Source organism: Halichoerus grypus, chromosome 4 (assembly GCF_964656455.1).
Source record: "Halichoerus grypus chromosome 4, mHalGry1.hap1.1, whole genome shotgun sequence".
Taxonomy (NCBI): Eukaryota; Metazoa; Chordata; class Mammalia; order Carnivora; family Phocidae; genus Halichoerus; species Halichoerus grypus.
Genome location: NC_135715.1, coordinates 123,341,021 through 123,367,987, shown reverse-complemented (window position 1 = coordinate 123,367,987; position 26,967 = coordinate 123,341,021). Strand labels below are relative to the sequence as shown.

Genomic DNA, 26,967 nt, shown 5'->3' with positions numbered 1-26,967 from the left:
TTTTGAATTTATTTTTGTATATGGCATAATATAATGGTCCACTTTCATTCTTTTGCATGTAGTTGTCTAGTTTTCCCAACCCATGGATTGAAGAGACTGTCTTTTCCCCATTGTGTATTCTTGCCTCCTTGGTCATAGATTAATTGACCATATATGCATGGGTTTATTTTTGGGCCCTCTAGTCAATTCCACTGATCTAAGTGTCTGTTTTTGTGCCAGTACTATACTATTTTGATTACCATCACTTTGGATTATACTTTGAAATCCAGAAGCGTGATGCCTTCAGCTCTTTGTTCTTCGTGCTCAAGATTTTGCTTTGACTATTCCAGGTCCTGGTGCTTCCAAACACATTTTAAGATTGTTTGTTCTATTTCTGTGAAAAATGCCATTGGTATTTTGACGAGGATTGAATCTGTAGATTGCTTTGGATACTATGGACATTTTAACAATATTAATTCTTCCAATCCATGATCACGGAATATCTTTGCACTTACCTGTGTCTTTCATCAGTACTTATAGTATTTGGTTTCCAGGTCTTTCACCTTTGTCAAATTTATTCCTAGGCATTTTATTCTTTTTGATGCAATTGTAAATGGGATTATTTTTTTCATTTTTGTTTGATAGCTCGTTATTAGTATATAGCAATGGAACTGCTTTCTATATGTTACTGAATTATCAACTCACAGAAACTATGAGATAATAAATATTGTTGTTTTAAGTCACTCAGTTTTGAGTAATTTGTTACACAGCAATAGAAAACAGACTGTGTGTGATAAGAGTTTCTCTAGGATGTACGCAGGTTAGGTATGTGCACACGTTCCATGCTATTACCATAATGCTCTCCAGATGATTGCACCAGTCTACACACCTACCAGCAGTGAAAGAGGATTCTTTTTCCCTACCTCCCAATGAGTGTTCAATATTTGCTTGTATTATTTTTCACTAACAATTTATTACAGATTTTGAATTTGAATACCATGTTTTGAAAAGTATCAAGCAATTTACTCATATTAGCAGCTTCAATGTGCATGTTTGCAGTTGTTGTTTTTTTTTTAATGTAAGTATCATTTCTAACCCTATCTGCTTTCTAGGGACTGTAAGAACGGCACCAAATTTTATTTTCAGCCCGTGATATTCAGGAGATGAAACATTTGCCTTTGCTGTAGTTCGTTGGGAAAGCTGATATTGCTAAAGAAAAAGCTCAGGTATATGCAGGTGAATAGAAAATATTGAGAATTCTTAGGTATTGCTAGGACTTGCATAGATTTATGAGTTACTATAGCAAAAGTAGTGCTTGGAAGTGTGGTGGGTAAGGAGTTAGCTAACTACAGGGTTAGAGGAACAGCTAACTTGGATCCTCTGGACCTTCACTGGAAGAGAATTTTGCACCTTGGCATTTAAATCAAGGGGGAAGGCAGGAGCACCTGGGTGGGTCAGTCGGTTAAGTGGCCGACTCTTGATTTCAGCTCAGGTCATGATCTTACGGTCGTGAGATTGAGCCCTGAGTAGGGCTCTGCACTCAGCTGGGAGTCTGCTTGAGATTCTCTCTCCCTATCCCTCTGCCTCCCCCACTCTATCTCTAATAAATAGATAAATCTTTAAAAAAAATAAATCAAGGGAGAGGTAGTAGCAAAATTAATATCTGAGATCTGTTTATAGTTTCTCTACCTTGATCATACATGTGAAAATCATTTGGGTTGTTGTCATTGTATGACTAAAAGTGTTGTGAGGTATAAGTTGTATGTAGTTCATTCTTGAACTTTTTTTTTTTTTAAGATTTATTTATTTATTAGAGAGAGAGAGAGAGTGTGCATGCTCAAGCGAGCAGGGGGAAGGGGCAGAGGGAGAGAGAATCCTTAAGCAGATTCCTTGCTGAGCAAGGAGCCTGATGTGAGGCTCAATCCCAAGACCCTGAGATCATGACCTGAGATGAAATCAAGGGACAGCCTCTTAACTGACTGAGCCACGCAGGTGCCCCCATTCTTGAACTTTAAAAAAAATTAATTTTTAATTAAAATATGTTAAAGTATCAAGCTCGATTTCTAAGGGTATTCTTATTCTCCCTGAACAGACTCCTTACCATCTCCTTTAATAAAAAAACAGCCCATTAATCAGGGTGGTGGATATCAAAGAATATGGTGAATCTTGAGGGAGAATTCAGTAGATTATGTCTCTGTTAATCCTGAGGCTTAGAGCCAATTGAGAATATATCTTGGGTTCTGAAGTGAAAGGAAAGCTCAGTGAGTTCATTAGATCACCAAAGGGTAGTGAGGCATTTACACAACACAGGTTTGTATGGAGACAGTATAATGCTTTGAGAGGCTATCTACTTATTCTAATGATTCCTCCATTTCTCAAAATATGTTTACAACTCCTTTTAAAATACTGCTTTCAGCATTGGTAATTTTCTGAATCTTTTCATTATAGCAAATCTCAATTCTTTTTAATATAGGAGTGACTTTTTAAAAACATTCTGTTCAACCACCAAAAACTATCATGGGAGGGTGCCTCGGTGGCTTACTGGGTTAAGTGTCCAACTCTTGGTTTTAGTTCAGGTCATGATGTCGGGGTCATGAGATCCAGCCCTGCTGGGGCTCCACGCTCAGGGGGGAGTCTGCTTCTCTCCCTCTCCCCCTCCTCCCACTTGCCCTCGCATGTGTGTATACACTCTCCCTTTCTCTCAAATAAATGGATAAATCTTTAAAAAGAAACTATCATGTAGATCTATGTTCATGTTGGTAAATTAAGTGAAAAAACTGGTTACACTATAGAATATAGTAATTCTGTTAAAATATATTTAATGCACTTAGTATGGGGAGAATTCTGAAGGGATGTATAAAAATGTTCACAGTGTTTTCTTCTCTGGTAGAATCTGGGAAGATGACATCTTTGTCATCTTCCTTATCCATATATCATATCTTTGCAACAAATGTGCATTATTTTTATATTAACATTTAAAAAGACCCAACCAGGAGCACCTGGGTGGCTCAGTTGGCTAAGTGTCTGCCTGTGCTCTCTCTCTCTCAAATAAATAAAATCTTAAAAAAAAAAAAAAAAAACCCAACCAAGTATGGTAAATTTAGCTGGTAAATATAACTGGTGAATATACTAAATAATACTGTTTAAGGATTAAAGATTGAGGCATAACGTAATTGAGATGTGGCTTACTTTCACATCTATTCTCTTAAGTTAAATAGCTTTCTATTGTATAGATATTTTCCATGTGGAATACTTTAACTGTATGTAGTAGCTGTCTTGTCTCCTTATTTCCTTCTGTCCGCTCTTGTATATGTTGGTTCAGGGAAAATTGGGCCCTTTTCTAGCTCCAGGAGGGTGAATCTTAATTAATGGCAATTCCATTCCTCTTGAAAGTCATTGCTTAACAAATGGGCATGTGATACAATTCTGGGCAGTGGCACATGAGAGAAAGACTGCTGGGGGACTTCAGAAGAATTGTCCAGAGGAGAACTGTCCAAAGGGACATCAGTGTCTGTCATACCTTCTTATGTAATAAAAAAACCATGAATCTTGGGGTGCCTGGGTGGCTCCGTTGGTTAAGCATCTGCCTTCAGCTCAGGTCATGATACCGGGGTCGTGGGATGGAGCCCCACTTCCGGCTTCCTGCTCTGAGGGGAGTCTGCTTCTCCCTCTCCTGGTGCCCCTCTCCCTGGCTCATGTGCTCTCGCACTCGCTTGCTCTTTCAAATGAATAAAAATCTTCTTAAAAAGTAAAATGGTTTTCTATATTCCTTAAGTAGCACTACTACAAAGAACAATTGGTGGGACTCCTGGGTGGCTCAGTCCCTTAAGCATCTGCCTTCAGCTCAGGTCATGATCCCAGGGTCCTGGGATGAGTCCCGCATCAGGCTCCTTGCTTGGCGGGGAGCCTGCCTATGCTCTCAGTCTCTCTCTCTGACAAATAAATAAAATCTTTAAAAAAAAAGAATAATTGGAAATTAAAGATAAAATAGGATTAACTATTGACCACAGTTACATAAAACAAAGAATGCATAAAATACAAATCTTTAAGATTCTAAGTTAAAGTTCCAACAATTTTGACACTCAATCTGTTCTGTAAAATAAGATAGCCAGTTCACTTATGTGATCAAAGATCTCTACAAATTCTTAAAATGTTTTTCTAGTATATTGGCGAGATATTTTAATTAACATCTCATAAATTGCAAATTCATTAGACTAGAGACCAGCTACAAGAAGGCTTCCCTCTCTGAACTTGCCTTTCCCTAAAACTAACCATATCGGCCTCGAGGTCTCTGTGCTGAACGACTGGCATGTGTAGGCAGGAGTTTCTTTTACATAGTTTAAAGAATATTATAACCAATTTGCTCATCAAATTAGTGAATATTAAACATTAGTCTGTCAAGAATGTGAAGAGACAGGCACAACCATATGTTGCTGGGCGCTGTACATTGTCTCCCTGTGTCTTACTTATTTTATAACTGGAAGTTGTATCTTTTAATCCCCTTCCAATATTTTGCCCATCCCCCACCTCTGGCAACCACCTGCTTGTTTTCTGTACCTATGAGTTGGTTTCTGTCCAATGAACAGGGCCCTCGGATTCAGCGGCGAGCAGACTGCCCTGAGGAGATGTGGGAAACCTTAGTACAAAGATGATGGCAGAAAACACCAGGTTGTGGACCGCTGAGGACAGAGCTAGCCTAAACAGAAAAGAGCAATCACGGAGGTCCAAGGAGAACAGAATACAGGGGAGAAATACCGGAGAGGAAGCAGATTCAAAAACCCTGAGCGGCCATAACCAGACAGTTGACACAGTGCCACCTTTAAAAACCATATTTCAGGCACTCGCTAAGCCTTGGGACTTCAGCTTCCCCAACTGGGAAAACACTGCAAATAAAGATTCTTCCCAAAACTGAAGTCAGGCTGATCTAGGGCCAAAATTAAGAGAAGCCCGCAGCCGGGGTGTGCGAGGCCACGCATGCGCGCTGGCGCGGGGCGTGTTCGGGGGCGGGGCCTGTTTCCTTTCTCTTAGGGTTTCAGCGGTTGCCAGCCCCGCCCGCCTCACCTGCGCGTCACGTGGCCCCCGCGCGCCCGGGGGCACCTGAGGGCGGATCCCGCGCGCCTTGGGTCTTCGAGGTGGACGTGGCCGCATCCGTGGGCAGGTTGAGCAGCGGCGGCGGCAGGTGGGAGATCACGGCTGGGATCAGCTCGGGGAGCCTCCCTACTCGGGGTGCCTCCCTACTCGAGGTGTCTGAACCCTGTGGTTCTCGCAGTCTGGTTCCAAGCGCGCGACGGGGGTCAGCCAGGACCTGGACGGGAGCGGGGCGCGGCGGTGCGGCCAGGGCCGGGGGCCGAAGGCCGGAGGCCGGGCGGGGCCTGCGGGCGTTGCGTGGATGCCGCAGCTGGGCCCGGTCGGGTGCCGCCGCCCAGAAAGGCCCGGCTCCCCGTCAGCTGTCCGCCCGCCCGGCTGGGTGGCTCAGTTCGCTGAGGCCCGGCCGGCTCTAAGAGTGGGGTACACCTTTGGTCCCTGCGTGTGGGGGGAGTAGGTCGCGGGGCTTTATTTGGGGAGATTTGGGGCACATTTCCGTTTGCTTTGGATTAGATAGGGATGCGTGTGTCGACACCGGCAAGTTGACCGGCCCAGGAATTGAGCCTTCAGAGTGACGGCTGAATGGATGCCCACACCCCGAGGCAGGTGGTGGTAGGCTTGAGAGTGCTTTTCAAAACAGACTGTTCATTTAAGTGATTATGTCTCTGTTCTTCCAGCTGTTTGGTCTAGAACTGCAAAGGGAGCTGAGTGCCACAAGGGTGTGGAAGCCAAAGTTTGTTTGCAAGATTACCTAGTGTACTTGCACAGTTGGGATTTGGGAGTTCTTCCGAAAGACCTCATGATCTTGCTTGTTTTCCGTGCGGTAATATAGGTGACAATCCACCAGGACATTTCGTGGGTTGTTTTTGTTTTTGTTTTTTGCGTGTTATTTAGACGTTATTGAAATTTATGTTTGGAAAAAAGAGGCTGAAGTTTTGGGATACAATAAATATTGAAAAAGATATGCTCCGTCTATTTGTAAAGAGTTCTGCAAATAACATTGGAACAAGGGATTATGCATTACAATCTAAGAGTATACCTATTCCTTCAGGGCCGATTATTTCATTTTGCATTATTTTTCCACTGCTGGATTTTTTAAGTATTGGTAGCTTTATTTTAAGTTTTCTGATAATTTTATATTGTGTTCATATATGAAATTTAGAGGTAGAACTCAAGTGGATTTGGAAAAAAATAATCAAATATTTATTTGAGCATGTTAGGTGTCTGACACTGTTTTATGTGCTATGGATACAGAAATGAGCAAGATGGACAGGATCTCCACTCCTTTGGAATTTACATTTTAGTGGTGGGGAGACAAATAAATACATCAGATGGTGGTAATTGCTACACTGAGGATTAAAACAGGGTGATATATTAGCCTGGAGGGTGGCTGCTTTAGACTAGGAAACCCTTTCTGAGGGGAGACACTGGAGTTGAGATCTGAATGAGAAATAGGATCCCAAAAGCAAAGGGAAGAGAATTTCAGCCTGGGAAAACAGCTTTGTGAAGATCTAAGACAGAATCCATTTGACCAGGCAGGCTGGAAGGAAATGAGGGAAAGGGGAAGGGGCGGGACTTCAGATCTGAGAAGTAGGCAGGCAAGAGCCAGATCATACATACAGCGTTTTGTAAGCTGTGATGAAGGGTTTCGATTTTAATCTAAATTTGTAAATTTGTTCTTAAGTGCAGTCTGGCTATGTTCATTTTTTTTGCCACTCTTTCTCTTTGGTTTCCTTCTCTTGGTTTCCTTGGATTTATTAAACTGGTTCTTCACCTCAAATCTTTTATATCATTTTGTTCTTTATCAAACAAGGTGGCCGACCATGACATGGGAGCTTTCAGCACTGCCGCTGAAATTTTGAATGAAACCATTTCTTAGTTTTTATGAGTGAACGGGACAGTTAATGCATCTCAAAGGCAGAGCTGTAGAGCCTTGGCTCCGTTCTGTGGAAGGAGCAGCCGAGACAGTTAAGAGTGGAAAATCTTTTTGAGTTGAGATTAGCAGATCTGGAATGAGGCATTTTTGAGAAGTAATTAGTTAAGGGAAAGGCTTCAGAGGTGAAATAAATACCCAATGTTTTGGGTGTTCAGTGTCAAATCAGTTTGAAGTTATTTGACAAGGTTCTTTTTCAGGAGTTAATGGAACTTTATTGGTGTGTCATTTGTGACTGTGATCATCATCAAACTTTATAGTCTTATCGCTGTTTTCTCTCCAAATTATTCTTATCTCAGGTATAATAATTTGTCCTTTAAAAATATGAATGTAGGAGCTTTGACTGAGCAAATCCTTAAATTGATTTTGACTCTTTATATGGATATGAGTTACATTTATTTGATTCTAAGGATGAAGTAACCTTTATTTAAAAATTGCAGGACATTTTACTTCAAATAAAGAACATGGTGAAACTAATTCACACGTTAGCCGATCACGGTGATGATGTCAACTGCTGTGCGTTCTCCTCTTCCCTCTTGGCTACTTGCTCTTTGGACAAAACAATTCGCCTGTACTCCCTAAGTGACTTTACCGAGCTGCCCCACTCGCCATTGAAGTTTCACACCTATGCTGTCCACTGCTGCTGTTTCTCCCCTTCAGGACATGTTTTGGCTTCCTGTTCAACAGATGGTACCACTGTCCTATGGAACACTCAGACTGGAGAGACTTTGGCCGTGATGGAACAGCCCACTGGTAGCCCCGTGAGGGTGTGCCGGTTTTCCCCAGACTCCACTTGTTTGGTATCAGGGGCAGCTGATGGAACGGTTGTTTTATGGAATGCCCAGACATACAAGTTATATAGGTATGAATACTTAAACCCTTTCCGTTTCTAACCCTATTAACAAGTCTGCCAAAAAAATAAATAAAAATAGAAAGCAGAATACTTTGATGACTTTAAGGAGCAGATAATTTTCAGATATCACAAGAAAAGACATTTTGACCTGTCTTCTGAAGGTCATAAAAACATGTTTAATCTGGTTTTTGTAGTAGATTTTCTTGGCCCTGAGAGTTTTAAATTTCCAATCCTTCTCTTGTAAAATAAGGGTTAATCTTGTTAGATTTTTATGGTTTTCTACTTTAAGAGCTAGATGAAGAAAATAGTCTTTTGAATAAGATTCAGTAATTTTAGGCTTTATTTTTGTCACTCATGACTCAAGCGTTCGCAGTAATAGAGTAATGGTAGGTAAGTCTCACCTGAGAAACACAGCTGTTTCCTGACTAGGATTCTTGCTGGGCAAATGATCAACCCCAGAAGAAAGAACCTTGTGATAAGTGTGGTGTTATCATTTTTTAAAAAAACCACCTGAAAAAACTCCTTTTAGATGAAAATACATCAATTAATTTATACTGGCAATGTTCTGTTGCAACTTGCCAACATGAAAGCTATGTACTTTTATGTATGTTATGGTGAAATATATATCACATAAAGTTTACCATTTTAACCATTTTTAAGTGTACAGTTCAGTGACCTTAAGTACATTAAACACCACAAACTTTTAAATGTTACCAAGTAAAATAGCCCAATATACTTTCTCCTGCCCCTGAATCATTCAGAGCACATGCCAGCTGGTAAACAACTGTTGCTCATTAGATTTAGGTCTGTGGGTTGAAGAAGGTGATGTGTTTTAAGTGGCGTTAATGAACCGTTTAAAGAGCTCAGAAGGAATGGAATCTCTTTCAAGTTTTTTTTTATGTGAATGAAATATAGCTGTCAACTAGGAAATTTTCCTTTTCACTTATCAGGTGATGAATTCTGCCTCTCTACCATTAGTTCCCTAATGTATGCTGTAAAAAGATAACACTGCAGTAGATTTAAGCCCTGCATGGGACCCTGCACTAATTGTTAGGCTTTTACCAGTTTATTTTTCCTAATTGAGAAAATTAAAATTAATACTGTCAACACATTGTTTCCTTATCTTCCCAAGATAATTTTAACTTGTTCACAGCATTTTCTTTTCATAAAGAATTTATATTTATATTTTATTTATATTTTATATTTGAAGATGATGCTTCTGGGTGATTTTAATACAAAAGTTGAAAGCACTTTTGACCCCAATAACATGCTTTCCAATAAAAATAGGTTTTTAAAAAATGTGTGACTATAGTTGATATTTTGGTTGTCAGAGCTTTTTTTGTTAAGTTTTGTAGATTTTAATGTGTTCATACAGACTTGCCATACGGAAAAACAGGAAGATACATGGACTTTGGTTTGGATCTGTATAGCTTAGGCTTGAATATATTACTTAAGATAATGTTTAAACCCCTTTTTTGGAAAAGCATATCTCAGTTTATAGCATATGATATTTTTATAGACATCTGTTGCCCGTTCTAGTTCTCTGATAGCCATTTTTCCTGTTTTTACTCTAGCAAGCTGCTGTTAGAAATTGTAATATAAAGTAAAAGATCCTCTGAAATGAAATGAAGCCCCTTCCCTGCCCTTGTTTTGCTTTTATTTCAGATGCGGTAGCGTTAAGGACGGCTCCTTGGTGGCCTGTGCATTTTCTCCAACTGGAAACCTCTTTGTCACTGGCTCTTCATGTGGAGATTTAACAGTGTGGGATGATAAAATGAGGTGTCTACATAGTGAAAAAGCACATGATCTTGGAATTACCTGCTGTGATTTTTCTTCACAGCCAGTTTCTGGTTAGTTATTTTAATCTCTTAAGCTCTAGTAATTCCTATTTGTAATTTGTGTATGACTTTTAATTCTTTTATTCATTTTCATTTCATCTTTAATAAATGAGAAGCCCTTTAAATTCATTCCTTTTAAGGAATCATTCTTGTCCTTTATCTTGACCAAAATGAAATCATGAAGAAATATCATAAGGGAAAATTATGTTCTTTAAGATGTGTTGGGGATGACTCAACTTTGTATAGTAGATCTGGATTCCTTGAATATGGTAACTTAGAGGACCTAACCCTATTGGTTGTGCTGTGGATTTTAGAATACAGTATATTGATCTTCAAAGAGAAATGTGAAATTAAAAAAATTGGAAACAGAAGCTAAAATTTCAGTTTACTGATTTAATCTTCCAAAAGCTAAATTTGTAAACTAAGATGTTTGACAACACAATCAGAAATACAAACTCCTGAATATAGACAGACTCTTGGTTTTAAATAGATAACAGTGAATTGGGAAGCTGTCTTCTATTTCATCCTCTGTAAGGGTGGAAGTTCTGCTTTCGCTGCCTCAAGTCCTGTTACACCACCGTGCTTGTCCTATTAGCAATATAACGTGAGCTACATTGTAGATACAAGACTTTTTAGTCGTAGGTAAAATTAATTTTAATTTATTTTATTCATATATAAAATATTTCAATAATAGTAACACTTAAGATATTTTACTATTTTTCGGTACTAGGTTTCTGAAATCTGGTGTGTATATTATGTCACGTTTAAATTTGTTCTAGCCACATTTCAAGTGTCCAGTAGCCACAGGTGGCTAGTGACTACCTTATTGGACAGCTCAGGTCCAAAAGGTGGGCAGGATGGTTTTGGCACTCCCCTATTTCAAACCCACCAGTGGCTGATTAAAATAAGATTAAGGTAAGGTATAAAATAGCAAATCCAAAACACAAAGCCTATAAGTACCAGACACATTCTATTTGCCTCCTCTCAACACACACTTGGCCTCAGACATTCTCTTGCAACACTGGCCTCCTTTTGTTCCTTGAATGTTTCTAAGATTTTTCCAAGGGTTTTACATGTGGACCCTTCACCTGGTTCACTGTTAGTTATCCTTTAGATTTCAGGTAAAAAAATCACTTCAGATGAGCCTCCCCTGCTCTTAGGCACATAATTGTATCTTAGTATGTATCAGTGCCAAAACTTCCTTTGATGAAACTGCATCTATGATGTTAGGTGGAACTCATGTAAAATTGACTTGAGGATATCAATATTTACATTAGCCACAAATATTTAGGAACTTATCTAGTGTATATATAATTATACACTGAAATTTTCTCAGCATTAAAAACTAGTGGATTTTTTGTGACACCAAATTTACTGATTACTTTCCCTGACTTGTATAATTTCTACCAAATAAAACAGACTGAATTAATGTTATTTTGGATTTATATAATTCCAGCCTTTGTCTTGATTAAATCAAACGGGGGGAAAAATCTCTCATTATTATTCCATGTGAATTATAGACTAAGCTTTTTTTTTTTTTTTTTTGCTATACTTAAAATTTATTTTAAGTTTTATTTAAAATAAAACTTTATTATAAAGGATACATATAGGGTGAGATCTGGGAGGGTCCTGAATGCAGACCTTCCATGCCCTCTTCCTGTCGATTTAGGCCAGTAGACTAAGCTTTTAAGAAGTGGGTATGTCCTTTTAAAAAAAAAAGTTAAGTTGGGAATAATTAAACATTTAACACTCATAACTTTTCTCCCCAATTTTTCCCATCAGTGCTAGCCTTATGGACTCTAAAATTGGGTTGGAGGATGCCCCAGGCTTAGTGAGTCAGTTTTGGCCCATTAGAGCCTTGAGTTTATATTCTTAGTGGAAGGTAAATAAAAAGGTATTTTGTTGTAGTAACTTCAGTGGCCAGGGTTATAATCCTTTGATGCACCTTGTTTAAAATAAATTCTTTAATCAGCATTTCATTCTGTGGTTTACGTTTAGTTAATACTGCTTTTGAATATGGTTTAAATGAATAGATAGAATTAACAGATCTCAATATGTGAAGTTGAAAATGTTTTGGTTTAAATGTTTTATCAATTCTTGGTATTTATTTTTAACAAATTTACATTTTTAGATGGAGAGCAAGGTCTTCAGTTTTTCCGATTGGCATCATGTGGTCAGGACTGCCAGATCAAAATTTGGGTGGTTTCTTTTACCCATATCTTAGGTATGTATGTATTCAACCAGTAGTTCTCTAAAATTATTTGCAATTCAGATAGAATTTCTGTTTTAATTAATCTTTTTACTTAAGGAACTCTGGATATCTAACTGATTATAAAAGTATGTGTTAATAAATTTTAATCAGAGTAATTACATACATATACATGATTTAAAAATTGGATGCTCACAGCTGATCATGACCTCAACACCACCACCACCCACATTCCTGCTGACCAGAGGTAACCACTTTGCACTTTATCTGTTTGCAACTCTTGGTGGTTTTCCATTTGTATAAATATTGTTTTACCACCATATTTTAGATTTTTTTCACTGTAGTGACTGTGTTTTGACAGTGCGTGGGAGGTCTTTCCTCTCTATAATGCACTATTCCTTCAGGTGATCCTTCACTCAAGAAACTTACATTGTTCGGTTTTGGAAAACAGTATTCCTTTAAGTTATTTCTTTAATAATTTCTTCCCCATTTCCTCTCTTTTTAATAACTCTCATTAATTGAGTGTTGGAACTCCTGATTTCTTTCCATATGTAGCCCCCCCCACCACCACATTTCTCTCTTTATTTTTCTTCATACTTAATGGAAACATTCCTTAACTTTATCTTTTAACGTTTTGTATTTTTTATTCCATCATATTTTCAATTTCTGTAAGTTCATCTTTTTCACGGTTTCTTTTTTTCAGTGTCCTCCTTTTGTTTTATGAATGCAAGATCATCTCAAAACTCAGGATATCGGTTAGAGGCTTTTTGTTTTGTTGTTCCCTCTTGTTTCCTGATTATCTTTGTTTGCTCTTGAGTCTTTTTTGTTTACTCTGATCTTTCTCTTTCATATGGTTACCTGCTTCAGATGTCTGGTGATCCTTGTATTTATTCCACTGACATTTAAGAATTAGGCAATAACAAGATATTTAGAAGCTCTGTTCATATAGTGGTTTGTTGTTGCTGGCTTTCCTTTAGGATGAGGAAGTGGATTGTTGGCCCTTACTGGAGAGGTTTAGGGGCTTAGAGAATTGCCCTGGAGCTGCCAAGGAGCTCCCCAGAAAGCTGTTATTTTCCCTAGAAATGTTTTGCCTGTAGAGAAGCATCTGGCTTTTGTGCAACATGCTATGTGTGGGTGGGATGAGGGAGGGATTGGAGGTGGACCCCGAGTGTTTCACAACAGACTTTTTTGCTCACTTCTTTGTCTTCAGGTTGATATCTGTGTTATTCTGATTTTCCTTTTCCCTAGCTGGTGATAGTCCTAAGTCTTTTGGGGTGTTCTAGGGCAGATTAACTTTCTTCTTGGCCGTCGCCCCTCCCTTTGCGCCCTGGGCTGTTACTCCGCTATGCTACCTCGTCAGTTAATGTGCTTTCTGCCTTCCCCAAACTGGCTTCAGTTTCTGGATTGCTGATGCCTCTCTTTCCATTCTCTTCATTGATGTGCTTTTATATCTTTATTAATTCTTTTGCTGTCATTTTAATGGGAACTCTGAAATTATATGGTCAATTGGCCATCTTACTTCAAATGCCTAAAAATATTCTTACTTTATTGTTACCTGATAAGCTTCAGTTAAATTACAAACTGCATTTTGTTCTTGACAATTATTGTCAAAGATGAACAAAGCTGGACACTAAAATACAAGGATAGATTTTACCCAGTAGTGTACTATTGCAGTAGGGAGTAGAGTCCAATGTGAACTTTCCTCAGCTTCAGTTTATACAGAGGTGACTGGGCATTTTGAAGGCAGAATGAGGGAATAAGGAGGGAGGTCAGTGACAGGAAGGGTGGGGGTCCTGTGAAACTCATCTGGGTTTGCTAATTGGCACTTAGGGAGATTAGGCTCCTACCCCCCCAACAGAGTGGGAGACAGGGGTCCTATCTATCATCATGTGTTGGCTGGAACGAACAGTAAATTCTATTGGCAGCCTTGAGTTTTCTCAGGCAGGTACTTGAAGGGGACTAGGGTTATCCTAGGCATGCAGCTTTGAGCTGTCAGAAACTATGTTAGTGTAAGTCTTTATAGGCCAAGGTCAGGGCCTTAGTGAGAAGAGGGCTCAAAAGAGCCTGGCTAGAGTTTGAGCAAAGAGAAAATCTTTGTCATTATACCAGTGTATAGAGAAGGGCCCATTATCAGGAAATAAATATTTCTCTTTGTGGAAATTCAGTTAATTTATTGCCTATTAGGTTATATTTAGTCACTCTTTTAATGTGTTCAATGACATACCAGCGAACGCTGGTCTATCCTGTCTTTTACTCCTGCCAAAGTAAAATTCTTATGAGAATCCATGAATATAGTCATATATTGGGTGTTCTAAATATGTCTTTAATAGTTGTTCAAAAGTAAAACGTGTCATGCATTGCCTGGAAAATGTGTTTTTACAGTGACTCTTTTGAAAAACATACTTAACAGTTTATAAACCTGCACCATCAAAGCCTTTTTATAAAGTGTTTATCATCATTTGCACCTAATTTTTTTAATTGTTTATTTGTTAGTAGACTTATGGATCTTATACTTGAGAATATAGCCTATGGTGATACTGCAAGTTTTACTGGTCTTCATGTGGTTTACAACTTGTTAACATTTTTGCTGTTTGATTGATCGTGCCAGTTCCTGATCTGTATATTCCATGGCGCATTCAGTGACCACATCTCCTCTCCCAGATAAAAAATACATGTTTTTTTTCTGTTTTGAATAGAAATAAAATGTATATTTAGTAATAATAATATGTTCTTTTCTATTTGTTAAAACTTTTACCTGCTCTAATGACCTTTTTGTTTAATTAAATGCTGTTATCTTAAGAGCCATTAACGCTTCAAAAAAGTTTTTATTCTGAGAAAATTAATAGATTTCACTTCCTTATCTCCTCAGGTCAACTTCTTAATAGTCATTTTTATAGGTTGTCACTAAAATATATTGAATTCCATCGATTTAGCTTTAAGATAGCTGTGATATTTCTTTTCAGTAATTACAGAAAGTATAAAAAGGATATTAGTGTTATTATACTTTGTAGGAGTATTAGAAGATATAATTGGAATTGTAAGATGTATAAATTACTATTTTTAATTTACGGAATGAGAAAATATTTTCTTTTTTTTTTTTTTTAAGATTTTATTTATTTATTTGACAGAGAGAGAGACAGCAAGAGAGGGAACACAAGCAGGGGGAGCGGGAGAGGGAGAAGCAGGCTTCCCGCTGAGCAGGAGCCCGATGCAGGGCTTGATCCCAGGACCCGGGGATCATGACCTGAGCCAAAGGCAAATGCTTAACGACTGAGCCACCCAGACACCCCTGAGAAAATACTTTCTTGATACCAGATTTTAAAAAGTGATCTTTTGGGGGCACCAATGTGTATATACACACATTACATATTTAATTTTATTTATAAGTGGGCTCCACACCCAGAGTGGGGCTCAAACTTTGCCCAAGATAGAGTCACATGCTCCACTGACGGAGCCAGCAAGGCACCCAGTATGTATTCTGTATTTTTAAAAATTAGATGCCAAGATTGTCTTAATGGTTTAAAATTTTAGATTAGTTTAAAATGTTATATTTTTATGTCTTTTATAGAGTTTAAAATTTTAAATTTTAAAAGTACTTGATCATTATAATCCCCCCACCTTTGCTGAGTGCACCATTTTCTTTACCCATTACTGAACATTTGAAACCACTTAATCACACTGCATTCTGATACCTGAGTTGCATGAAGATTTTTTTCATTTTTGTATTCTTTAGGCACTTAAAGATAATTTATTAAAATAAATGAGTGAAATAGTTTTGACTTAAAAATATAAATTCTAAGTACAGTCAGCTTGCTAATTTTTCTTGCCTTGTTATTTGCAGGTTTTGAATTAAAATATAAAAGTACACTGAATGGGCACTGTGCTCCTGTTCTGGCTTGTGCTTTTTCTCATAATGGGCAGATGCTAGTCTCGGGGTAAGCTATTTAGTTTAATTTCCTTAAACCATTTTGATATGAAATAGAACAGATATACAGAAAAGTACATAAAACATAAGAGAACAGCTTGATAAATGGATATAAACCTGTGTAAGCACTACTCAGGCCAAGAAATGGAACATCACTGGTTCTGCTCCAAAGTCCTCCCCTTCCAGGTGCCCCTTTAGCATGACAGCACCTCAGGTCATCTACAATATCACTTTTTTCTTTTAAACTGACTTAAAACAAATCCTATAATGTGTATTATTTTGTGTCTGGCTTCCCTTAGTCAGCATGATGTTTGGGACATCCATTCATATTAATGCATACAACTGTGACTTGTGGGTTTTCATTGCTATGTAATATTCCATTGAATGTGTATACTATAACCTACCCATTTTAATGTCGAATACGTGGATTATTTTCAGTTTGGGAGCATTATAATAATAATTGAATCTATCTGTGTCTTCTAGTGTACATGTTCATGCATTTTTGTAGGAAAAATACACAGGAATAGAATTTATGAGCCATAGAATAATTGTATTTTCAACTTTGGCAGGTAACATCAAATTGTTTTCCAAGTAGCCGAACTCCTCTATAGCTATATTGTTTCACATCCTAGCCTTTCCTTGATACTTGGTATTTTCGGTCTTTTTAATTTTAGCCATTCTTACAGATGTGAAGTGTTAATCTTACTGCGTTTTTAATTTGCGTTTCCCTAAAACAGTGGGGTTAAAATCTTTTCAGAAGTTTATTGGCCACATGGGTTTCCTCTTTTATAAAGTGCCTGTTCATGTCTCTTGCTCATTTTTGTTCTGCGTTATCTTTTTCTTTGATCTGTTGTTGAAATTACATGTATTGTCTCTCTATTTCCATATATGAGCCACTTATTTGTTAAATGTGTTGCAAATATCTTTTCCCTTCTGTGGATTTTTCTTTTCACAGCTTAAATTTTAGTGTAGTCAGTTTATGTTCTGAGTTAGGATATTTTCCCATATTATCTTCTAAAACCTTCATTGTTTTTCCCCTATCAGATTTGATTTGTGTGTATCATGTACAGTATAGTAGGAGTTCAGTTTTCTTTCTTTCCATGTGGATATCCAGTTGTCCCAGTAATACCCATCGAAAAGATCATCTTTTCTCATGTTGTTCTGCTACCTTCAGAAATCACTGACCATATATGTGTGGATCTGTTTCTTAGCCTGCTATTTCATTCTGTTGTTCTATTTATCCTTGCTCTAAAACCATTCTGTCTTTCCAAGGCTTTATATTTTAGCTATTCCTGGATTTTGGCATTCCATATAACTTTTGGAGTTAGCTTGTGAGATTGCCTCCAGCTATCCCTTGTACACACACAGACCTGTTGGATTTTGATTGGGCTTATATTGAGTCTGATAAATTTGGGGATAATTGACATCTTTATGATATTGAGTCTTTTAATCCATGAATGTGGCCTATTTCTCCATTTATTTTTGTTTTGACTTCTCTCAATAATTGTCTTCTATTTAGAAGTTCTCCTTATCTTTTATTTCTGAGAACTTAGAAATTTCTAGATTTATTTCTAGGCACTTAATTTTTTTGTTGCTATTATAAAAGACATGGCTAATATAGGGATGTATATATGGAAAGACAGAATTAAGATCTTTTTTTTTTTTTTTAAAGATTTTATTTATTTGAGAGAGAGAGTGAGAGAGAGAGCACAAGAGGGGGGAGCGGGAGAGGGAGAAGCAGACTCCTTGCTGAGCAGGGAGCCCGATGCGGGACTCGATCCCGGGACTCCAGGATCATGACCTGAGCCGAAGGCAGTCGCTTAACCAACTGAGCCACCCAGGCACCTGACAGAATTAAGATATTGTAAGGATCTTAATTTTTGCATTTTTTTTTTTTTTAAAGATTTTATTTATTTATTTGACAGAGAGAGACAGTGAGAGAGGGAACACAAGCAAGCAGAGTGGGAGAGGGAGAAGCAGGCTCCCCGCCGAGCAGGGAGCCCGATGCGGGGCTCGATCCCAGGACCCCGGGATCATGACCCGAGCCGAAGGCAGATGCTTAACGACTGAGCCACCCAGGCGCCCCAATTTTTGCATTTTTTATGTACAAAATCATATCACATGTTGATGGTTTTTGTTTCTTCCATTCTAATCAGTATATCTTTGACATCATCTATGCCTTATTGAACTAGCTAACAGTACCAGGATAATGGAAATAATGTAATAGCCAACCTCTGATTCCTCTTTATAAAGGAGACCTTTCATTATTAAGGTGATTACTGTAGGTTTTGGGAGATAAACTTTATTAGCTCTTCTGTTCCTTCTAGTTTGTAAGAGGTTTTGTTTTGTTTTTATCATGAAAAAGTGTTATGATTCTCTTGAAATAATCATATGATTTTTCTCTTTTATTCTGTTAGGGTGGTAAATTATATTGATTTCTCAAATGTTAAACCAACCTTGCTTTGTTGTGATAAACACAGTTTAGTCAGGACTTACTATTTTTGTGCATTGCTATAGAGAAACCTGTTTCTAGCTGTTGCTTCTTTGGATGTAACTTGTATTTTTTTCACTGGGTACTCACAGAACTTTCTGTTTATGTTTTTTTTTTTTTATACTTACTTTGTATTGAGATTTGGATTTCTTTTTACTTAGTTTGCTTTGGAATTCACTGAGTTTGTTAAATACATAAAATGATAATTCATCAGTTAAGGGGAAAATCTTATCTCTTCAAATATGGCCTTTATCCTTTCTCACCTCTAAATCTGGGACTCCAATTAAATGCAAAATATACTATCTTACTATAAACTTTATATCTTTTCTCTTCTCTTCTGTATTTTTCATTCTCCTGTTTCTTGTGTTTTATTCTGAGTAGTTTCCCCTTTGCTGATGCTCTCCTTAGCTTTATCATCATGATATGTTATATTAAACTGGTCCATTGGTGAATCCTTAATTTGTGTTATTTTATTTTTTGGTCCTGTAATTTGTATTTGGCTATTTTTTCAGGTCCACTATGTCACTTTTTATGATTGCTAGTTCTCTGTTGAAAATTTTAACGTTGGCTTTTATTTTCAAAACTTTGTTCTGTAAAGCAATTGGTTTGGTACACAGTAGCATGATTCAGTTACTTTATATTCTATTTGTATACTTTGGTATATTTTCTCCTTGCTGCCATTGGATTTTCTCACCCTTGCCTATCTGATATCACAGGCCATAGCATTGAAATCCACAATCATGGCTCTTCATGGTTCATCATCAAAAAGCATATATAGTAATTCTCTTTTCACCTAGAATTGAAGTCAGTGAAAGTTTAAACAAAATTGGATTTCCTTCTGTTGTTTTGGGGGATATATTGTGCATTTCACTCTTAAGAGGTTACTTGACAAAATGATGATATGAAATTCAGCAAGTATTTATGACTCTCTTATGGGCCCAAGTCTTTGCCAGTTGCATTATGGCATATAAAAGGAAGTATAAGACAGTGTGCCCTTGAAGATGTTTTAATTCTCTGTCCTGATGTTACTGCAAGATCTGACATACCTTTGCCTTCTGAATCATGAAAGACGTGTTAAGTGAAACTCAGTATAGTTTTTGTGTTATAAAACCTGTTATTAAAAAATGCTATTTCATAGCATTATAATTCCTTATTAGCTTGTATATATATCAATCTTAATATTTTATGTTAACTACAATGTACCTTTCCAGTCATTGTGGATAAGTGGAATTTTACATTATTACATACTGTTTGGTATATGGTATTGCTCTAGGTCCCATTCATATATTTTTTCTGAATATTCTTAATTCATTTGGGTAAATAGGCAAGTGAATGGGTTGGAAATGTAAGATGGTGAAATGTAAACATTTAGCTTTTTAGGGAAATTGGGAGATATGTTTAAACCCTACTTCATGAGTAGATAAATAACAAGTTAATTGGTCAATGATAGATTCCATTTGGGACTGAAAGTGGTAAGATGGAATGGATACATACGCTAAAGAGGGAGACAATGGGAAAAAGTGAGTAGGATAGAAGATATTTGAATACAAATGGCTACATAGGAAAAATGAATTGACAGCAGAATGGGATTATAGGTCAGGTGTGCTAAGGAAGTTGTATAAGGCATAGATATGGGGTGACCATGTAAATGGCATCATGGAATTTATGCAGATATGGGAGGATTGGGAAACAGAAAGGGGATTCCAAGAGGCAGGAAATTCTTGAGTGGATTAAAATGTATGATAACTATAAGGAGGAATAAGGGGAATTGAGGCTGGAAAAATAGATTGTAGAGATGATAGAGACCTAGGATGTTGTTATAACTTTGTATAGATTTAGGAAAATGATTGAAACTTTTAAAGCAATTCTAATATGCATTGCCTAGCTATAGGAGATGAGTGCTAAAGGTGAAGTATAGAAATTGAACCATGATTTAGGTAATGGTTCTCATATGTTTTAGTCTTAGGATTCTTTGACGTTCTTAAAAGTTATTGAGGACCTCGCTATTTACCAAAAATAAAACAGAAAATTCTAAAATATTTTTAATTCATTAAAAAAACTCAATGCATGTTAACATAACATTTTTTTCTTAGGGAAAATAAAAAAGTAGAAGAGTGGATTGTTTTATTTTTTTTTAAATTTCTTCAATATCTGGGCTAGCAAAAAATATGTGGGTTCTCATATCTGCTTCACACATTCTATTAGCTCTCAGAGCTATGATGGCATCACACATGTTGGAGCAAAACGTGTAGGAACTTCTTCCCTCCATCTTTCTCTGCATCTTTCCTCTAATTTTCCTCTAGCCCCTTGGCAGAATTTGTCTTTTGTACCACCCTACTAATCTTGATCAACCAGATAAAATGAACATTATATATGTATATTAGCTTCTATTCAGGCAGGCAAGATCAGTCTTCATAATTCAAATAGGACTGCCTCTTTCTATTCTCAGTTCTAGTAGTTAGGATTCCTTGGAAATCAGTTTTAAAATGCCCATCCTTGTTAGAGTTTTTTTTTTATGTTAATCACCATACATTATATCATTCGTTTTTGATGTAGCGTTCCATGATTCATTGTTTGCGTATAACACCCAGTGCTCCATTCAATACGTGCCCTCTTTAATACCCATCACCAAGCTAACCCATCCCGCCACCCCCCTCCCCTCTAGAACCCTCAGTTTGTTTCTCAGAGTCCATAGTCTCTCATGGTTCGTCTCCCCCTCCGATTTCCCCCCTTCATTTTTCCCTTCCTGCTATCCTCTTTTTTTTTTTTTTTTTTAACATATAATGTATTATTTGTTTCAGAGGTACAGGTCTGTGATTCATCAGTCTTACACAATTCACAGCACTCACCATAGCACATACCCTCCCCAATGTCTATCACCCAGCCACCCCATCCCTTCCACCCCCCCAGCACTCCAGCAACCCTCAGTTTGTTTCCTGAGATTAAGAATTCCTCATTTTTAAGAGTTCAATAAATAGCATCTTCTTTTCCTCTTCTTGAGTCAAAAACCAATGAGAGAGAAATGTAAGACAGACTGGGTAACATGACTAGATCTGCAGCTGACTTGCTCACCTGTTCTTGGGCAGCATGGACCACCGCAGACTTCCCCTGCAGGGGTAGATCAGATACAAGAAAATCCAGAAGGGGCTGGGCCACATGACCTAGCATCTTTCCCCAAACTCTCTAGTCATTTGTCATTCTTTTTCTGCTAAGCAGGAGAGGGAGAAGAGGCCAGGAGCCTTATTCCAGAAAGGATGGGAAGTGTCCTCTCTCATCCCAATAAGAAGTTTGTTTATATTTTATCTATTTTATAAATGTGAAGGATAGAGTTTTATTGTCTTGAATTTGGAGTGGCTTTACAAACAACCTTCTCTTGCTCAGTAATGACTAGCAGGAGAAGGCTTAAGATCACTTTTCCAAAACTCAAATCATCTTTTCCCCCCCCTCTCTTTACAACATTACATTGTTCATAATCCTATAGAACAGGTCAGTTCATTTAGTATCCTAAAAGTACGTGATGCTGTTTATTACAGAGGGTTATTAGATATTGCATTGCTTGAAATTAGATGTCTTGTGAAAGTTTTAGTGAAATTTGAATAGCTGTGCCATCTGCTCTATACGTTTTTAGGCTAAAACTGTCAGGCTATGTCCCCATTATGAATCCATTTTAATTTTAATACATTCATGGGGGATGATGTTCTAGGAAGTGTAAAATCCAAAAAGTTGGGTTTTAGGATCACATAGAACTGAGTTTTCGTCCCAGCCCTGCCACTTCCTAGCTGTGTGACTTTGAGCAAGTTCACTAATTCCAGATCTTATCTCAGCTTCACTTCTCTGAATTATAGAATGGGGAAAATAATAACATGCTCTTCATAAGATTGTTACAAAGCTTAAATAAGAAAATGCAGGCAAAGCATTTATTACTTATTTTGGGGGCATAATAATTGTTCAGTACATGATTATAAAATATATATATTATTTTTTTTATGTAATCCAGAACATTGGACATTTTCTGATTTCTGCTTTTTCTGGGTTTCGGCCATTGACCTATCCTAAGGGGGCATTATAAAACAGCTGTTTGAAATTTACCATGTTCATTCAGAAAGAGTTGTTGAGGACTTTGTGTCATAGAATCCTCTCTATAAAGTCTTTGGGGGAAATAGTTCTTTCAGGTCTCAGTCTGAGGAACTGATGTCTCTTTTCCAGACTTTGGGTTTGTATTTCTATCTTAAATTGTGTTAACATATCATGTTTTCTTTCTTGAATTGCTGTTGAAGAAGCTCAGAACCAAAGCTGCAGCCCTCCTGTAGCAGGGTGGACTGGATTTTATGATGTATATTTTGGACGCTAAATTTTTTTTAAAGATTTTGTTTGAGAGAGTGAGCGAGTGCGAGCAGGGGGAGAGGGGGAGGAAGAGAGGGAAAGGTACAAGCAGACTCTGCACTGAGTGCGGAGCCCAACATGGGGCTCGATCCCACGGTGAGACCGTAACCTGAGCCAACATCAAGAGTCTGACATGCAACCGACTGAGCCACCCAGGAGCCCCTTGGACACTAAATCTTAACCTTCATTTCTCTTGTCCACTTCATCTTTGTATTCTCTTCCTCTCCGGTCTCCTCACATAATTTTTACCTTGTTTTTGCTACATCTTTGTAAGAGACTGCAAATACTTTCTGAATGAGAAGAAACATAGATCAATACATTTAAAATAAAAACGCTTGAGTGCAAAATAAATCTTTAAACCTTAGGAACACACTTGCCCTAAAGAAATGTTGGTAATTTCATTTGATTAGCTTTTTGGCCATTGTATAAAGCTAGTTTAGATTAAAATGCTTTAGGTATTTCTGATATTGGGGTGGCTGTACAGTGTCACTATAATGTCACGGATCCCCCATGAGTCTGTGCTCTTCCATATCAACCACATAACTGTATGTGTTGTTGCTCTCACCCAGTATCCATCTGGATATAATTGATATATTTGTCTTGTAGTCTTGAATGAGGAGAGTTGAGGTTTTAGAGTGCCACAAAACTGAAGAAATGGAGTATCAAAAGGCTTCAATACTAATGCCTCCTTTATAAGGAAATGTGGGGTTACAGTGACAGGGCAGATTGTGGTGGAATGTTCATACTGAAAAGTTGGGGTAAGATTTACATAAAGCAGGCAGGAAATGTGTAACAAGGAGCACCAAACAGTGGGACTTCTTGTGTGGTGTTGGTTCAGGTTCAATTTAGGGAATATTTTGAAGTTTTATATTGTTCGAGTGGTTTCAAAGTATTTTATTTTGTGTCTGTTTACAACGGCTCTATTATTCTTCTAGTCTTTCAAACTCAAATCTCAAATATTAAAAACTATTATTTTTCCCTAATCCTAATTTCCTTCCCCCAAATCTAATCAGTTATCAAATCCTATTGTATCTTTCTTTGAATCCCATGACCAAATTAAAGACTACAGGAGGTGAGTTGACAATCTTTTTTATCTCTCAAAGTTTGCAGGTCTCTTTATAATTTCCATTCTTCTTGCTTGGATTCATTAGACTCTTAAGAGTTCTTCACGTTTGGCCTTTTGTTTCTCAGATTCATTTTCATACCTCAATAACAAGTGAACCTATTCCATTGCCATCGTGGCTGGCCATCTATTGCCTACAAGATTGTCTAAATTTCTTGGGTGCTTTGTTTTTTTGTTCTAGTCTGTTTTTGGCCTTATTGCTTCCTATTCCCATAGTGGACTGTTGCTTGTTGCCCTAATTTCTGTCTTCTCAGTATACAGTGCTCATAAAGATTACTAATGATGATCCAGCTCTTCAAGTGATATATTATTAGGATGAGTTAGGGTTTGGTTTTTTTTTTAAGATTTATTTATTTATTAGAGAGTGAGAGAGAGCAGGGAGAGGGACAGAGGGAGAGAGTCTTTCAAGTAGACTCCACCCTGAGCACAGAGTCCAATGTGGGCCTTGATCCCACTACCCATGAGATTATGACCTGAGCCAAAACCAAGAGTCGGATGCTCAACTGACTGAGACACCCAGGCACCCCAGTTAGTTTTAATTGCACCAGTTGTGATCTCAGAAGATGGAATTTGCTTTTTTCTTTTTTAGGATGCTCAGAAGTAGTAGTTTTCCCTAAGAATTTTATATATTTTAGTAATCATACCTTGTACCTTGAGGAATTTAGGACTAAATAAGAGTATCCACAAATTATATTTAGCATATATATACATAGTCAAATAATGTTAGCTGCTAATATTATTTCTCAGTTTTTTTTGGCTGGGATTTTAACATTTAATGCTATAACTGTTTGACATCCAGAATGCATTCATATGCTTCCCATTTTCTTGTATTTTATTTTACATTTGAACATTTAAAATGTAATTCCTTTTTTCTACTTATAACAAAGATTCTACAGTAAAAAATCCATCACCTACACTGGATAACCTACTAAACAAGGAATTTTAAGCCCTCCAGGAGCTAGGACTCCTATGGTTGGACTCTTATTAGCCACCTTTTAATAAATACAAATATTATTAAAGTTGTACAGACAGTAGTAACACTTGTATTGTGTTTTCTCACCTTGCAACATACATCGTGGTGGCATAAAGACTATTTTTAAAGAGGAAAAATATTATGGAGAAACATTTATCTGTTGTTGTTAATTATGTATTTTATTATAGGATTGCATTTTTCTTTGATGATCTTTTTCACCACTAGAATAATCCCAGATGGCTTTTTTTTTTAATTTTTATACCATTAAAAGAAACTGTGTAGAGTTCATATCAAGTTTAGATTATAATTTTCAAAAATGAGTCACAAGATGTGTGCATGTGTGTGCGTGTTTGTGTGTATGTAGAGAGAGAGAGATTAGTAATTAAGGCATGGCCATATCACTGATAAAGAACAATGCTGTCCGAAACAAAAACCAAGGAACAAGTACTGTTGACCCTTGAACAACATAGGTTTGAACTGCATAGGCTTTCTTATATGCAGGGATTTTTTTTTTTATGTAGTACAGTATTTTCTCTTAAGATTTGAAGATTTTCTTGAACTTTAAGTAGGCAGTATGGAATACATATAACATATAAAACATGTGTTAATCAACCACTCGTTATTGGTAAGGCTTCCAGTCAACAGGAGGCTTAGTAGTAGTCAAGTTTTTGGGGAGTCAGAAGTTATTCATGAATTTTCAACTGCATGGGGAAGGGGATCAATGCCCCTAATCCGTGCATTGTTCAAGGGTCAACTGTAATAGCTTCCCTTTTAGTGGCTTTTCCCTTTGAGTTATTAACTCGATACGGGATTGTGTCTTATTTATACATCAGAAATGCTTATTTTCTGTGTGGCTAGTTGGTATAAATAGCATATGCCATTGTTTACTAAAGTTTATAATTTTCTGATAAATTTCATATACGGCATGTAGTTTTTTGAATAAAAGTTCATACACAGAAACAAAAAGAGACTGCATTCTAAATGTTTGCATATCACGGGTGCCTGGGTGGTTCAGTAGGTTAAGCGTCGGCCTTCAGCTCAGGTCATGATCTCAGGGCCCTGGGATCCACCCCCTCATGGCATCAGGCTCCCTACTCAGTGGGGAGTCTGCTTCAGCCTCTGCCCCTCCCCCCGCTTGTGCACGTGCACTCTCTCTTTCTCAAATAAAATCTCTTAAAAATAAATGTTTGCATATCAATATCTCAGCCTTTTCTAAAAAATTTAAATTATTTAAAAATCCTAATTAATAAATGCTGTACTTTGTTTTTATAGAACTTCTTACCCATAATTTCCTTTTTCTTTTAAAGATCAGTGGATAAGTCTGTCATAGTATATGATACTGTAAGTATTTCAAAATCTTTTGTGTGGGATCTGTGTAAATTATGTTTATTAGGCTACTGAACTAAAAATTTTGTTAGGCAAGATGAACAAAATGTATACTTTTTTCAAGTGCCTAAGAATATACATTTTCAGAAATGCTAAGATAGTTGTGCAGATTAAGGTACAGGTTCTGGGACAAGTCCTTAAATATTTCAATAATGATTTTAAGATGGACAGATGTTTAAGATGAATAGATGTTTAATCTGATCAAAGAAAATACAGATTTAAGGAGCACCTATATCCAAAAAAAAAAAAAAAAAATCACTTCAAATTGATTATTCTTAAATTTTTATACCAGGTTTCCATAACAGCAAGGGATGAATGTTTACCCCAGGGTTTTGGAAGAGTGTAGCTGAAAGTGGCCTACTACCGGTGGAGTTCTGGCTAGGTTTAGAGTATAAGGAAGAGTAGGATTTAATGAACTTGGGAAAATGCAAGTTTTTGATAGACCCATATGAATAAAGACCAGAGTTGCACAAGTACGAAGAAAAATGAATGTTTTACATATAATAAAGATGTGGTTGATGAAAATATTCTTTAAGAGAGAATGGAGAAAGTTGAATGGAGCCTCATAATGATGAGTTCAGGCTGCAGCTTTGCCAGCAAATGAAACAGAGATGTAAATCATCAGAAGTGTAGTGGGTCAAGCAAGGAATCTAAGGTAGTCCTCCACGTGAAAGTTCAAATCACTGAGCACTCTGGCAGGAGATGGGCAAAAATACTCACTGGGTGAAGTAGATCCTGAATGTTTCTCAAGAAATTTTCATGAGATTTTACATTTACAAGAATAGCTAT

The 26,967-nt window shown here is 37.2% G+C and overlaps 1 protein-coding gene across 4 annotated transcripts in view; it reads left to right on the top strand.

The window, feature by feature from the left end:
• Positions 1-4,970: 4,970 nt before the first annotated feature.
• WDSUB1 (WD repeat, sterile alpha motif and U-box domain containing 1) overlaps positions 4,971-26,967 on the top strand; it is a 53,987-nt gene continuing 31,990 nt past the window's right edge. The window contains exons 1-6 of one of the 4 annotated variants that reach the window (XM_036118517.2): positions 4,971-5,158; positions 7,438-7,859; positions 9,516-9,700; positions 11,820-11,912; positions 15,739-15,832; positions 26,100-26,133. In XM_036118517.2, the coding sequence (XP_035974410.1) occupies positions 7,462-7,859; positions 9,516-9,700; positions 11,820-11,912; positions 15,739-15,832; positions 26,100-26,133 (804 nt within the window). In that variant the 5' untranslated portion in view covers positions 4,971-5,158; positions 7,438-7,461. Of the gene's footprint in view, positions 5,159-5,201; positions 5,223-7,437; positions 7,860-9,515; positions 9,701-11,819; positions 11,913-15,738; positions 15,833-26,099; positions 26,134-26,967 lie in introns of those variants that run through there. The other 3 variants (XM_036118519.2, XM_078070849.1, XM_036118520.2) reach the window with 3 other exon arrangements.